Source organism: Pseudochaenichthys georgianus, chromosome 7 (genome assembly GCF_902827115.2).
Source record: "Pseudochaenichthys georgianus chromosome 7, fPseGeo1.2, whole genome shotgun sequence".
Classification (NCBI taxonomy): domain Eukaryota; kingdom Metazoa; phylum Chordata; class Actinopteri; order Perciformes; family Channichthyidae; genus Pseudochaenichthys; species Pseudochaenichthys georgianus.
This window is the reverse complement of record NC_047509.1, coordinates 5,126,085-5,140,210: the sequence shown is the minus strand read 5'-3', so window position 1 is coordinate 5,140,210 and position 14,126 is coordinate 5,126,085. Positions and strand designations below refer to the sequence as shown.

The 14,126-nt window shown below is 40.4% G+C and overlaps 1 protein-coding gene and 1 long non-coding RNA gene across 5 annotated transcripts in view; both read left to right on the top strand.

The window, feature by feature from the left end:
• Positions 1–5,565: 5,565 nt before the first annotated feature.
• On the top strand, positions 5,566–6,931 carry LOC117450039 (uncharacterized). Of its 3 annotated transcripts, none has more exons than XR_011643490.1 (5): positions 5,566–5,647; positions 5,748–5,840; positions 6,146–6,332; positions 6,485–6,540; positions 6,622–6,931. It is a non-coding gene; the product is annotated as an uncharacterized lncRNA (long non-coding RNA). The 3 variants fall into 3 exon arrangements; XR_011643491.1 differs by having other exon boundaries at positions 5,576–5,647; positions 5,745–5,840; XR_004552538.2 differs by having other exon boundaries at positions 5,576–5,647; positions 5,726–5,840.
• A 4,122-nt stretch (positions 6,932–11,053) lies between these two features.
• Positions 11,054–14,126, top strand: part of camk1gb (calcium/calmodulin-dependent protein kinase IGb) — a 22,439-nt gene continuing 19,366 nt past the window's right edge. The window contains exons 1-2 of one of the 2 annotated variants that reach the window (XM_034087694.2): positions 11,054–11,518; positions 14,092–14,126. The exon at positions 14,092–14,126 is cut by the window's right edge and continues 67 nt beyond it. In XM_034087694.2, coding sequence (XP_033943585.1) covers positions 11,503–11,518; positions 14,092–14,126 — 51 coding nt within the window. In that variant the 5' untranslated portion in view covers positions 11,054–11,502. Of the gene's footprint in view, positions 11,519–14,043 lie in introns of both variants that reach the window. The other variant, XM_034087693.2, reaches the window with a different exon arrangement.

Here is a 14,126-nt window from a genome sequence, read left to right as displayed (position 1 = left end):
GAAAGTCGAAATAATGAGATAAAAAGTCATAATTATGAGATAAGAAGTGCGCATGCGCTGCAGTGGCGCTGTCTTCAAAGGTCCCTTCATCACCTTGCTGCTCTCCACCATGCAAACAGCATCTATCTAGTCCTAAATAAGGTAACTATTACAGGTGACTTTTGTAAATGTTAGATGTTACATATAGCCTATATTGCAGCTAAACTACAACAATGCAGTTCATAGCTTTGACATTACCCGTTATGAACTATAATATATATGCCTATAGTTTTGTGGTAACGTTCACGCCACTAATGACAATAGTGTAGGCATACTGCTGCTGTGAGTTGCTCTAACTCTAACCCGTGAACGTTACCACAAAACTATAGGCATATATATTATAGTTCATAACAGGTAATGTCAAAGCTATAAACTGCATTGTTGTAGTGTAGCTGCAATATAGGCTATATTTAACATCTAACATTTACAAAAGTCACCTGTAATAGTTACCTTATTTAGGACTAGATGCTAGGGATGTGCATCTCCATCACTGAGGCCGATGCGATGCGCATCTCGATACGTTGCCACGATACGATACATTAACGATACATTTGAAACACCAGGTGATACGATACGATACGATTCACCCCTGTTGCGATACAGTTCGATACGATTTGATTCAATATTATGCGATTCGGTGCGATTCAACACGATGCAAAAATAATGATACTTCAATTTGGTACGACAGAGGATTTTTGTTTTATTCCTTATATGCAGCAAATCATACATTAACAAAAAAGTGCTTTACATATTTGGTACTGCACATCCCATCATGCCGTTTATTTTTTTAACTTTAAAAGCTCTCCAGAGTACAGTACAATTGTATAACACCTCACAGTTAAACAATGTAAGGATGCATTGCTCATGATTAACAATGTGCAAATAACAGCTACCATAGTGCAATGCCCATACAGCTGCCAGCCTGATGTGCTTAACACTCATCCATTGGCTGACTCACCAGTGAGCAGAAAGCAGTGGGTTCTATATGAACAATAAAGAATACAAATAACCTTTCACAAACAGGTATTTCATAACTGCTTACAGTAAGGAAGACATTTAAATTATTATTGACCGTCACAGGCTGCTGTAAACTAAACACCACTCTCTCTGACAGAACACCTCACTGAGTGATTTAACTCATATGTCTAACTTTCAGGTTTCTCTTTTCAGCCGCAGACCCCATGTCGCCTCTTTATGTGCGTCGCTAAGTTCCTCGTACTACTTGTGTACTTTAAAGCGGCTCGGCATCGTTTACAATTTGCGAGCGATTTTTCAAGTTGACTGTAGTATATAGTGCCGCGCACATATACCATCAGGACGTTACTGATGGGGTGCGGCTGCGGAGTGATACTGTAGAGGCTTCTCAATACTCAAATTTCCCCTCCTCGACTCCCCTCCTCGACTCCCCTCCTCGAGACTTAGTCCCGCCCACAGGAGATGCGAGCGGAGGACCGAGGAGGGGAACCGGGGAAAGAGGAGGGGAAGCAGCAGACGTTTAAAGAAATGAGAACTCCTCTCCTCTGAGCGGTCATATTAAAGCGACGTCCGTTCATTATTACGTGGCAACAGCTGCATCAACTGTCGAGTGTTTTGTCATATTTTATAATCTCTGTTAGATCAGCTGAACATTGTTCCCCCACATATTTACCTTGAATTCATTGAGAGTGCGGTATAATGAGACAATAACAGGCTACAGATGCGGACACACACACACAAATATATTTATATAAATATATGCAATTTAAAGTATGAGAGCACTCTCATAATAACGTAACACAATCAGAGACTGGATATATCCCCCCCCCCCCCCCTCTCTCTCTGGTCGCTGAAATGGGGAATTGAAATTACGGGCCAAAAGTTGTATTTGCAAGTATTAAAAGTAAGCAGAGGACACCAAACCAACTGAGACCTGTCTGTCCGCCGCATCTGCGCACACACTGTACCACACACACACCTACACACTGTACAGGACATACCTACACACTGTACCACACACACACACACACACACACACACACACACACACACACACACACACACACACACACACACACACACACACACACACACACACACACACACACACACCTACACACTGTACCATACACACCTAAGCTCCTAAAGCATAATCAGGCTACAGCCGTTGTGTATTTTAGTATGTGAAGCACTAAATGTTCTTAGAAAAATATCGACTCTTTGTTTGTAGATATCTACTAAACTAAAGCAAATAAAGAGAGTAGGTCTGTTATACTGAGTGATATTTATTTTACACACTGCTCTGCTTTCTGCAGGACCTCACAGCTGTTCTCACTGTAAACATCGCGTTGCGATGAGAGCAGTTTCTAAAATAATATCCAGGGGATGCATGCAGAGCTGTCATTGGCTGAGATAAGTCCGGCCGTGTGTCACGCCTCCACCGTTCCCGGAAATGCATCCGCGGAGGAGCCGTGGAGGAACCATCAGTGTATCCTCGGTTATAGCTCCTCCAGAGAGCCTCCTCGACGCTCGATCCTCGGTCCTCGGTGTGCATTTAGAGAAATGAGACGTCCTTCAAAATGGCGCGCTGAAATTCATTTCCGGGTCACTACCGGAGGACCGAGGAGTCGAGGAGGGGAAATTTGAGTATTGAGAAGCCTCTTGTGTGTATGCAAGCCCTCTGCTGGACGGATCTATAGAGGCTTCTCAATACTCAAATGTCCCCTCCTCGACTCCCCTCCTCGACTCCCCTCCTCGAGACTTAGTCCCGCCCACAGGAGATGCGAGCGGAGGACCGAGGAGGGGAACCGAGGAGAGAGGAGGGGAAGCAGCAGACGTTTAAAGAAATGAGAACTCCTCTCCTCTGAGCGGTCATATTAAAGCGACGTCCGTTCATTATTACGTGGCAACAGCTGCATCAGCTGTCGAGTGTTTTGTCATATTTTATAATCTCTGTTAGATCAGCTGAACATTGTTCCCCCACATATTTACCTTGAATTAATTGAGAGTGCGGTATAATGAGACAATAACAGGCTACAGATGCGGACACACACACACAAATATATTTATATAAATATATGCAATTTAAAGTATGAGAGCACTCTCATAATAACGTAACACAATCAGAGACTGGATATATCCCCCCCCCCCCCCTCTCTCTCTGGTCGCTGAAATGGGGAATTGAAATTACGGGCCAAAAGTTGTATTTGCAAGTATTAAAAGTAAGCAGAGGACACCAAACCAACTAAGACCTGTCTGTCCGCCGCATCTGCGCACACACTGTACCACACACACACCTACACACTGTACCACACACACACAACACACACACACACACACACACACACACACACACACACACACACACACACACACACACACACACACACACACACACACACACACACTGTACCACACACACCTACAGCTCCTAAAGCATAATCAGGCTACAGCCGTTGTGTATTTTATTATGTGAAGCACTAAATGGTTTTAGAAAAATATCGACTCTTTGTTTGTAGATATCTACTAAACTAAAGCAAATAAAGAGAGTAGGTCTGTTATACTGAGTGATATTTATTTTACACACTGCTCTGCTTTCTGCAGGACCTCACAGCTGTTCTCACTGTAAACATCGCGTTGCGATGAGAGCAGTTTCTAAAATAATATCCAGGGGATGCATGCAGAGCTGTCATTGGCTGAGATAAGTCCGGCCGTGCGTCACGCCTCCACCGTTCCCGGAAATGCATCCGCGGAGGAGCCGTGGAGGAACCATCAGTGTATCCTCGGTTATAGCTCCTCCAGAGAGCCTCCTCGACGCTCGATCCTCGGTCCTCGGTGTGCATTTAGAGAAATGAGACGTCCTTCAAAATGGCGCGCTGAAATTCATTTCCGGGTCACTACCGGAGGACCGAGGAGTCGAGGAGTCGAGGAGGGGAAATTTGAGTATTGAGAAGCCTCTTATGTATCATGGCTGTAGACCTGTTAAGTAATAAAGATACCTCATACAAAGGTCTACGGATACCTTATTACTCTCCATGACCTGCGGTCAACTATATAGCATAAAGGATTATTACACCGTCTTTCTTGAACAATCCGAAGTGTTGCCAAACGTTTGATTTGTAGGTATATTTCGGTGCGCTGTGTTTCTCTTTCTCCTCAACTTCCGTGTGTGTTGATAACTGAGACTCTCGGCCTCGGGCGAAGCAAATATCCAAATCAAAGATCGTCTCTGCTGAGCGTTGACGCAATCGATGCATCGCGAGTTCAACCCGGTTCAACCCAAACTGTAGCCGATGTGCACTCTTTCAACCGGTGCACTCGCATCTTGAACGTTTATGCCGATGCGAATCGGTGAATCTTAACATCTCTACTAGATGCCGTTTGCATGGTGGAAAGCAGCAAGGTGATGAAGGGACCTTTGAAGACAGCGCCACTGCAGCGCATGCGCACTTATTATCTCATAATTATGACTTTTTATCTCATTATTATGACTTTTTATCTCATTATTATGACTTTTTATCTCATTATTTCGACTTTCTTATCTCATTATGACTTTTTTATCTCATAATTATGACTTTTTATCTCATTATTATGACTTTCTTATCTCATAATTATGACTTTTTATCTCATTATTTCGACTTTTTTATCTCATAATTATGACTTTTCATGGGGATTTTATTTTTTTCAAGTGGCGGAAATGGGCTTCCGTATCTATCCCATTCTTTGGGAAGAAAAATATTTCAACGGCCAGGTTCTGCTTGGGAAAGGTACGAATAATTAGGCTACCAATTAACATTAATAAGCGAGTAGCCAACGGCTTATTCTAACCGTTAGACTCTAACGGTTAGAGTATGCAGACTTCATAAGCCGTATATACATATATATATATATATTATTTGTTAGGCCTATATATATATATATAGGCCTAACAAATAATATATATATGTATATACGGCATATATGAATTATATAATATTATAATATATGTATTATTCTAGCCGTTAGAGTAAGCCATCTTAATGTACCAGTAATGAATATATATTATATATATATATAATATATTAGTTGCTGGTACATTAAGATGGCTTACTCTAACGTTATACTCTAACGGTTAGAGTATGCAGACTTCATAAGCCATATATATATTTAATTATTTATATAAACTACCGAAATTAAAGTAAGGTAAAATCATTACCATGGACATTAAACATTAACGTTAGCTTCACTTACACTTACCTTTTGACAGAAACCCAAGAGATTCAGGACTCAACTTCAAATCCTCCAAAACGAATCAGAGTTCCAAGGATCCAAGAAGATGTTTTGATTTGATCATTGTGAAGGGACATCCACAGAAATGGATGCTCTAAAAAAGAAATCGGTATGTTTTTCTTATTTTTAAGGAAAATGTTCTGAAAAATTCTTCTTCTTCTTCTTCTTCTTCTTCTTCTTCTTCTTCTTCTTCTTCTTCTTCTTCTTCTTCTTCTTCTTCTTCTTCTTCTTCTTCTTCTTCTTCTTCTTCTTCTTCTTCTTCTTCTTCTTCCTGGTGCATGCTGGGAGATTTTCGGAGGATGAAAGAAAGAGAAGACTGGTTGTGGACTTAAAGGGAACCACTTCCTGGCCTTCCAGGAAAAAGGTGAGATTCAAATCCATGTTAATGCCAGCATTTATTGTTTTTAACTTTTTAAATATGATTCTTTTTGGGGCATTTCAGTTTTATTGGAAAGAGGCAGCAGAGATCTACTGGAAACAGTGGAGAGGGAGGAGATGATATGCAGCAAAAGGCCCATCCGGATGGTTGCTGCTCCGTGTGGAACATGTTCTATCAGGTAAAGCAATTTGCTACCCAGTTATTTTTGAGTTTGAATTTAGCATTTGGAAGGTAATTTCCAACAGTGCATTGTAAAGACTGAAAGATGTAAAGCTTGACATGATTTGGTCTTTTACTTAAGAGGATGTTTGTCTCTGATCGTCTTTAATGCTTATTTTTTGTATTGATGATATTGTTTTGTTCTTTATTTTTGTAGTGAGAATCACTTTGCAATTGTGTAAGTGCTATATAAATAGTTATACTAATATTATTGTTGTTACCATCATTGCTATTATTAATAATGTTTTCTTTGTTTTGCTGCAGAAAGGATCATGCCAGCCCACTTCAAACACCTGATCAAGAACTTGTGAATCTTCAGGCAGAAAAGATGAAAACACCTGTTCAAAGTTCCAGTTTCCTGTACATGGAACCATGCCTGTATGGGACTCTGTTCCACATGTCTTCAGTCAGTCCTGGACCCTATGACTAGTTCTACCAAGGCTTATTAGAGGTAAGCAGTGGTAGGAGAGGAGTGGAGTTATCTTTGTATTTGAGCTGCAAGTAGACAAAGGTGATCAAATGCTGATGCTTATAACGATCCGAGTAATTTGATATTGATTGTCTGCCAATACCGAATCCTTACCCGATTCTTCTATTTCCCAGATAATACAGCTGCACAATTACAACAGGAACTTATCTTTAGACGGTTAATACAGAAGGTACATTTAATAACAGATTTGACTGGTGGTAGGCTAAAAGGCTGTTTTGTTGATCATTTTATTTTTCATTACATTATAAAGATCTGCTACATTGGAGGATTCCAAAGCTGAGCTGGAAGGGGAAGTCACCACCTACAGGACAGCAAATCTAAACATTAATTTGGATAAAATATGAAACCAGGTATTTTCACAAAGTAAGTACATTTGTTTTTAAATTGCAAGCAAATAATAATGACAGTCTTGGATCGATTTTGCATTTTAACTTTCATCAGCAACTACAATAAAAGAAACAGACAAGATGGCAGTGAAATGTGTAAACAATCAGCCCATCGAGATATACACATATGAATTTATACTATTGATGAAATGTTTTTGTCCTTTCTTTGTCTTATTCACATTCTGTAGAAGAACAATCTGAGATATCTGAACAGCGTGAGCCTGCACCCTGGACACCCACACACCCACACACCCCAATAATTCCCCTTCAAAGAGCGAGCCACATGGGAAGGTATATATTATTTCCATAGTGGAGCTTTTTTATTTTTGCTCCTCAGTCTCATATTGGTGTCTAGCTTTTATGTATAGGCTACTACACATTTTATGTTTCAAATTGTTGTCATTGACTTGCAAGGGGAGATTCCAGTGCGTCCAGAGGTCTGGGCAAAAATAAAAAACAACACAAGGGACTCCATGTTCATGAAGGAGTTGGCTGTGGCGTTTTGGGGCACCGACACATTAGGGGAAAGGAGCCTGACTGGAAAGGAATGCCCCACCACCAAGACCACCAGGCAGCCTCTAACCCCACAGAAGCTATCAGTTTTGAAAGGTATGTTCTTAGCAGCACTAGCCACTTGCTCTTTGTGAGATACCAAGTACTTGGTTATTTGAAATGTAATATTGATGATGTAATAATTAAAACTAGGGATGGGTACCGAGCCCCAGCATTAACGGGCCCCCGGGGCTGAATTATTAAAGACCGTGGTACCGTTAAGGTCCAACGTTAACAATCTTTTTATCGGTAATGGAGACGTTAAAAAAATAGATGTCATATGTATTATTGCTACATAAACATTATATCGCAGTCTTACTGTCGCCAACTCTGTTTCTAATATGCAAAAAGACTACAACATTTATTTTCGATCTTACATAGTTTTGTGTGTGAAATAGATCGCTGCAGTGAACACGACTTTCTGTATTTGTTTATGGTTTATATATTGTTTATTTCATTTCATTTTGGCACCATGGCAGAGGCAATTATAGAGTTAATGTGCAGAGATTATAATGTCCCGTTTACTAAAATATGTATTGTTTTATGTTTAGTTGACAAAAGTCACTGAGCTACATTTCCTGCACTCAAGCATACATCTGAAGACAAGAGTTGTGTCCCCCTTTGGCCACAAGGGGGAGTATATATAATGTATATATATATATATATATATATTGTATATATTATATTGTATAGATGTTGCAACTATACAGAGCTTTGGTAATACTATATGTAACTGAGGTCATGCTAATAAAGCTATTGAATTGAATTGAGTATACCTTTAAGTGATCTGTCAGGAGGAAACAAAGGTTTGCCAACACATTACTCTACTGCTGAGAAAGGCTCTACAAAGACGTGAAACGATGTGCTGCAATCTGTGTATTTTTGAAGAATGCCAAGTAAAGGAAGAAAGTTAATAACTATTCTGTTTACAGTTCTGTCATCACATAATTTAATACGATTTGTTAAAACATTGTTGTTTCTTATTTTCAGTTTGCTTCAAGCAGTGGCTGTACGAGAAAGACCAATAAATGCTGGCCGGATTGGCAAAGACCGGAAGATACATAACAGAGAAGATAATGGATATTAACAAGAAAAAGAAAAAAAATACTTTGAACATTTTTTTTTTATAATTTCTTTGTTGCTATTTACATTTTGAATTATATTTGTTATTTCTAAATAATGCTATTATAGATGATATTTTTATTTAGATGTAGGTTTTTTTTGTAATATTATTGTATTGTTAATGTATAATTTATTAAATAAAAATACTGTTATGAACACTATGTCTTTATTTTGATAGTTACCAGAATACATTGTATATTTAATACTAACATAAGCTGGTGATAGATCAATTCTGGTCTGCTGAAAAATCCAGCATGGACCAGCCTATGTTGTGTTTTGGTCACCAGCATGGTCCACCAGCATGGACCAGCCTGTGTTTTGGTCACCAGCATGGACCAGCATGATCTACCAGCATGGACCAATGCTGGTCCATGCTGGCAGATCATGCTGGTCCATGATGGTCCATGCTGGTGGTCCATGCTGGTGACCAAAACACAACATAGGCTGGTCCATGCTGGTCAACACCATGCTGGTCCATGCTGGTTTTTTCAGCAGGGTTGTAAATGTTAGATGTTACATATAGCCTATATTGCAGCTAAACTACAACAATGCAGTTCATAGCTTTGACATGACCTTTTATGAACTATAATATATGCCTATAGTTGTGTGGTAACGTTCACGCCACTAATGACAATAGTGTAGGCATACTGCTGCTGTGAGTTGCTAGCCTAACTCCAACCCGTAAATGTTATCTCAGCTTCGGTACACCACTATTTATAGTAGCCTACATGTAACGCAGTGGTTAAATAGTAATGCGTTAATTGTACATTGCACTGTCGTTCTTTATCGCTTTTCAGTTTGCTATTCTGGGGGAAATGCTAATGCCATAGCGATTATTCAGTAACATCACCAAACCGAAGTGGTAGGCTACAGTCAGATAGCATGGATAGCATTCATTATGCATGTGTTGAACTTTCCTGTCAACTGTCAGTTTTTTGTTGTTGTAGAAAGTACGATTTTTCCCCCCTCTAAATATAGTAAGGCACAAGTTTAAAATAGCATTAAAAACGCAATATTTCAATAAAAGTTATTGTATTGAAGTGCAGCACCTGAGCACATGCAGTTAGCAACATGCCTCAGTTTACACTGTGACAATACTAATCTCTGGGACCCATATTACTATTATATTCTACTGTATTAAGAATATATTATGATTTTAGGAAGCCTCTGTGGAGAATGAGCCCTACTTTGTTGTGTTATTAAATGAGGCCTGAAGGTGAATAATTCCAGGAGATGTGTTGTGTGCAGTTATCCCACACGGGTCACTAGTTTCATGCTAATCTCCGGTTATGTCTGCAGTGAACCGCTTCAGAACCAATTCAATCATCTTATGTAACGCTTTATAAACACCTCAAACTCATTTTGTTTATTTGTGGATTTAAATCCTGATTCATTTTTGCCGAAATGTTTTTTAACAGCGTTAAATGTCTTCTTTCAAATCAAATCAAAGTTTATTTATAAAGCACATTTGAAAGCGATTTTTGGTCGGGCCAAAGTGCTGTATATGTAATAAATACTACAATCACTTAAAAACACATTACTACATTCATAATAAATTACAACAGATATAGAAAACACAAGGAAAAGTCAGGAGTCGTGCTCCGCTCTGACTAGAAGGCCAGGGAGAAGAAGTGTGTTTTAAGCTAGATTTAAAACCCCTAGGGTCTGGGCCGACCTCACATGGAGGGGCAGAGTGTTCCAGAGCGCAGAGTGTTCCAGAGCCTTCTTTGACTCTTCTTCATGTGAGGGCGCTTCACTTTGACTTCGGTCGTTTGCGTTACTGTTTAGTGTCATATAGACCGTTCGGCCACACGAGGACGACCGAATATGGCACTAAACGACTGAGGAAACGACAACGGGTCCCAAGGTGGATAGAAATGCATACGCCACTCTCTGGGGGGTCAAACAGCTCCGTGTGTGCGCCCTATACGGACATTTTCAGATCACTGATAGTGATTGCGCAATAGCCCCGCCTCTCCCCACCTCTTCTGCTCACCTCCGTTTACCCCGCGCCAGTGCTGAAGTGTTTCGCCACCAACAACAACAACAATGGCGGATCGCAGAGTTGCTATCGTGCTCCGGACGCTATTGACCATGCTACAGTTGTTTGTGCAACATCTACAGCAATAATGATGAGGCAATAGCCCCGCCCCTCCCCACCTCTGCTGCTCACCCCCACGTCAAAGTAAACTGCACCCTGAATTCAGATTGGTTATCTTTCTCTCGCGAGTGAAGTCTAATCTGACAGGACGGAGACACGCAGCTCTGCTCACCTGCAGCTCCTCCCTCTGCAGCAAAACACACACTTCAAGTCAGATCATCACCCTTAGCTATTTTAATTACCTCTGAAACTCCATAAACTAGTTATAAATATGTTTATTTTTACAGTCGGCCGGGTCACTGATTACTGGATGAGCTGCTGCATGAGACAGACACTGGCGCTGTCCGAAGAGAGGGAGGAAAAAGAGAGGCTCCGTGTATTTTATCATTATATTATATAGAGTCGTTATTCATTTGTTTTAAAGCTCAATAAATAACAAAGAAGACCTTTGACCGGCACTTTTATAATTGTGTCTGGAAGATTTCAACTGTAATACACCCTGACTGGCGAAAAACTCTGCCCGGTTCCCTCGGCCCCCACCGCAGAGAATAAACAGAAGGGCAACCATGACAACCATGCTTCTTCGCTGCTTTTGTGGAGGAAGTTACAGCGCCACGTAGAGGCTCCTGCATATGTACTGCAGCTTCTCCAGCGGTTGGAGCTAAACGGAGCGGTCTCGTGTGGGCAGACACTATCCGGATAATTATTGCATGTGGACGGAAGCCGTTTGCGATTGCGTTTGCGTTAATCCTATGCGTTTAGCCGTTTTCGTCCTCGTGGGGCCGCAGCCTTAGAAGTCTTTTTCTGTCACTCATCACGTTATACAAGGCATTGAACAATGTCCTAATCCTGTTAGTGTAATCTCGTTGATTTTCATTTAGTCGCAATGGATCCTAAGACTGTGGACGCTGTGTTTGTTCTGTTTCTCCTCTGAGAACCATGGGCAGCTTGGTTTAACATCACTTATGACATGAAGAAGAAGAAAGGTATTACTCCCTGGGACGGGGCAGTAAGGAGCAGAGGGGAAATAAGCACTTAGATCCTTTACTTAAGAGAAGGAGGTGTTCTGCACTCCATTGCAAGTATAGTCTTTAATTAAGTAGAATGTTACCTAATGAGAAGATATTATGTTCATTTGCAAGTTGATATTAGTATTTAGTGTTTCCATGCTTTAATGTTGAAAAAGCTCTTGTTTTTTTCTCATACTGCCTGTGCTGCAGCACCTCTTTCTTTTCACCCTCTGTCTGAAACCAGAGCCCCAAAAAGCACAATAGAGAGGTTTTAAGTAGCATCTTAATGCAGGACTCTACTTGTAACCATGTGTTAGTGTTCCTGTAATGCTGCTGAAATGTTTCTCTAATTGCTTTTCTGTAATGACTGTGACTAATCATCTTCATCATCATTCCTGGCGCTCTCGTTGTAGAAACTGCTGCTTCCTTCTTCAGGCCTGACGCTGGCTCTCTTCAAGGAAAACACTTCAACTCCTTCTGGTTATAAAATACCTGAAACTGAGAAATGAACATGACAACCTCCTCGCAGTATCCATGACTACATGATGAGCAGGTTGAGCTATATTATTATTATGTCGCTATGAACGGCACGGGCCTGAGCCTCAGGTATTCTGCATTGCATCAACACTGCAGCCTTTGATGGTGGATAGAATACTGACGGCATGTTTTCATGTGTCTAAAGGACATCACTGTCGCTGTTCCTTTTGATTCGAAATATGTGACGCTAATTATTCTGCAGGGCACAAACTGTGTCCATGTCCTTTGTCTGCAGTAAACACAGGAGTGCAGAGGGCCACATGTTACTCTGACCCTGTTCCTCCATGTGAGGCAGGTCCCAGGTGAGATGAGCTACATGTGCAGATTAATAGATAATCCTGTTAAAGTTGCCTCTGAAGACTACTTGTACTGTAACATGATTAGAGCCTAATGCTTCGCTCATCCCAGTCTGTGTCCTCGGTGTGAAAGGTGTAATGACGTGTGAAAACAACTTTACAAAGACCTTTCCATCGACAGTTCTCGCCACACCTTTATATTAGGGCAGGCTGTTTTGAAAAGGCTTTAAAGACAAAACAAATATTGACAGGTTGCCTACTTCTAATCATTTACATGTATTACTTTATTTGTATGAAGCCCAAAGTCACAAACAATGATTAAATTAGAACACAAATAAATAAATAAAAACCTGTTATAAAAGCACAAATAAAATACATTTTAAATATAAAATAAATGTGAAAAAAAAACAATAAAAGTTTGATTGAAATTAAATAAACATTTAAAGCTATATAGTTGATTGATAAGAGATTCATGTGATTTTTGGGGGGGTTTTCAGGTGATAAGTATTGCATCTAGATTACATTGACATGTAACTGAGTAGGTCTTCAATACTTGAATATATGTGATAAGGTATATTTGACCAATGTTGACATTACATTGCATTTAGCTGACGCTTTTATCCAAAGCGACTTACAATAAGTGCATTCGACCAAGAAGATACAACCTTGAAGAAAACAGAATCATAAGTAGGCTACATCAGGTTTCAGAGCCAAACATTTCAAGTGCTACTCAACTAGCTTTAGATAAGCCAGCCCTTTATTAGTATGTAAGTGCTTTGTTAACAGTTCTATCGCTCGAAGTGGAGTCGAAAGAGATGAGTTTTCAGTCTGCGCCGGAAGGTGTGTAAGCTTTCTGCTGTCCTGATGTCTCATTCCACAATTTTGGAGCCAGGATAGCAAACCCACGTGTTTTTGCTGATGGGAACTTGGGTCCCCCTCGCAGCGAGGGTGCAGCGAGCCGTTTGGCTGATGCAGAGCGTAGAGCACGCGCTGGGGTGTACGGTTTAACCATGTCCTGGATGTAGGAAGGGCCAGATCCATTCGCAGTATGGTATGCAAGTACCATTGTTTTGAAGTGGATTCTAGCAATTCATGTTGACTGTGGTGGAATGTTATGAAGTAGCCTACATAATAAAATGTTGAGGAACTTGCACTTGTTATGCTCCTTTAGACTGCTACTCCACTACATTGTAAGGCATTACTTTTCAACTAAAAACTCAACATTCACATATATGAAAGGTTAACTAATCCAGAAGCAGTTTAGTAATTAAAATAATCTCCACATTTACCAGCTGTGTTGAACGCATGCATCAATAATCATAATATTAATTTCATTATTGATATTTCTGAAATGTGCAATTACTCTTACAGTATACTTACTTTTGGTACTCAAGTATATTGATAAGCCAATACCTTTAATTTACTTAGGATTTTGAATGGTATTAAATATAAGTACTTCTTCCACCACTGGTTGACTATCAACCATCAATGCTGTGCTGAAACCATGGGGCTGAAACGTGCAAAACTCAAGTGCGTGTATCTGCGCATGCGCGTGCACATGTTGCTGTTATGAATTAATCTTGCCGTTTTGAAAGAAATATTGCTCATCTCTGCGCAACACGCTTTGTTTTCTGTATAAACCTGTGGCTGCTGCGCGGATCTCTGCAGCAGTGCCCCCCTCCCTCTCCATGGATGTAATCTCTGACTCCACAACAGGTAGCTCCTCTTGTGATGTCCCAGGCTCAGTAATC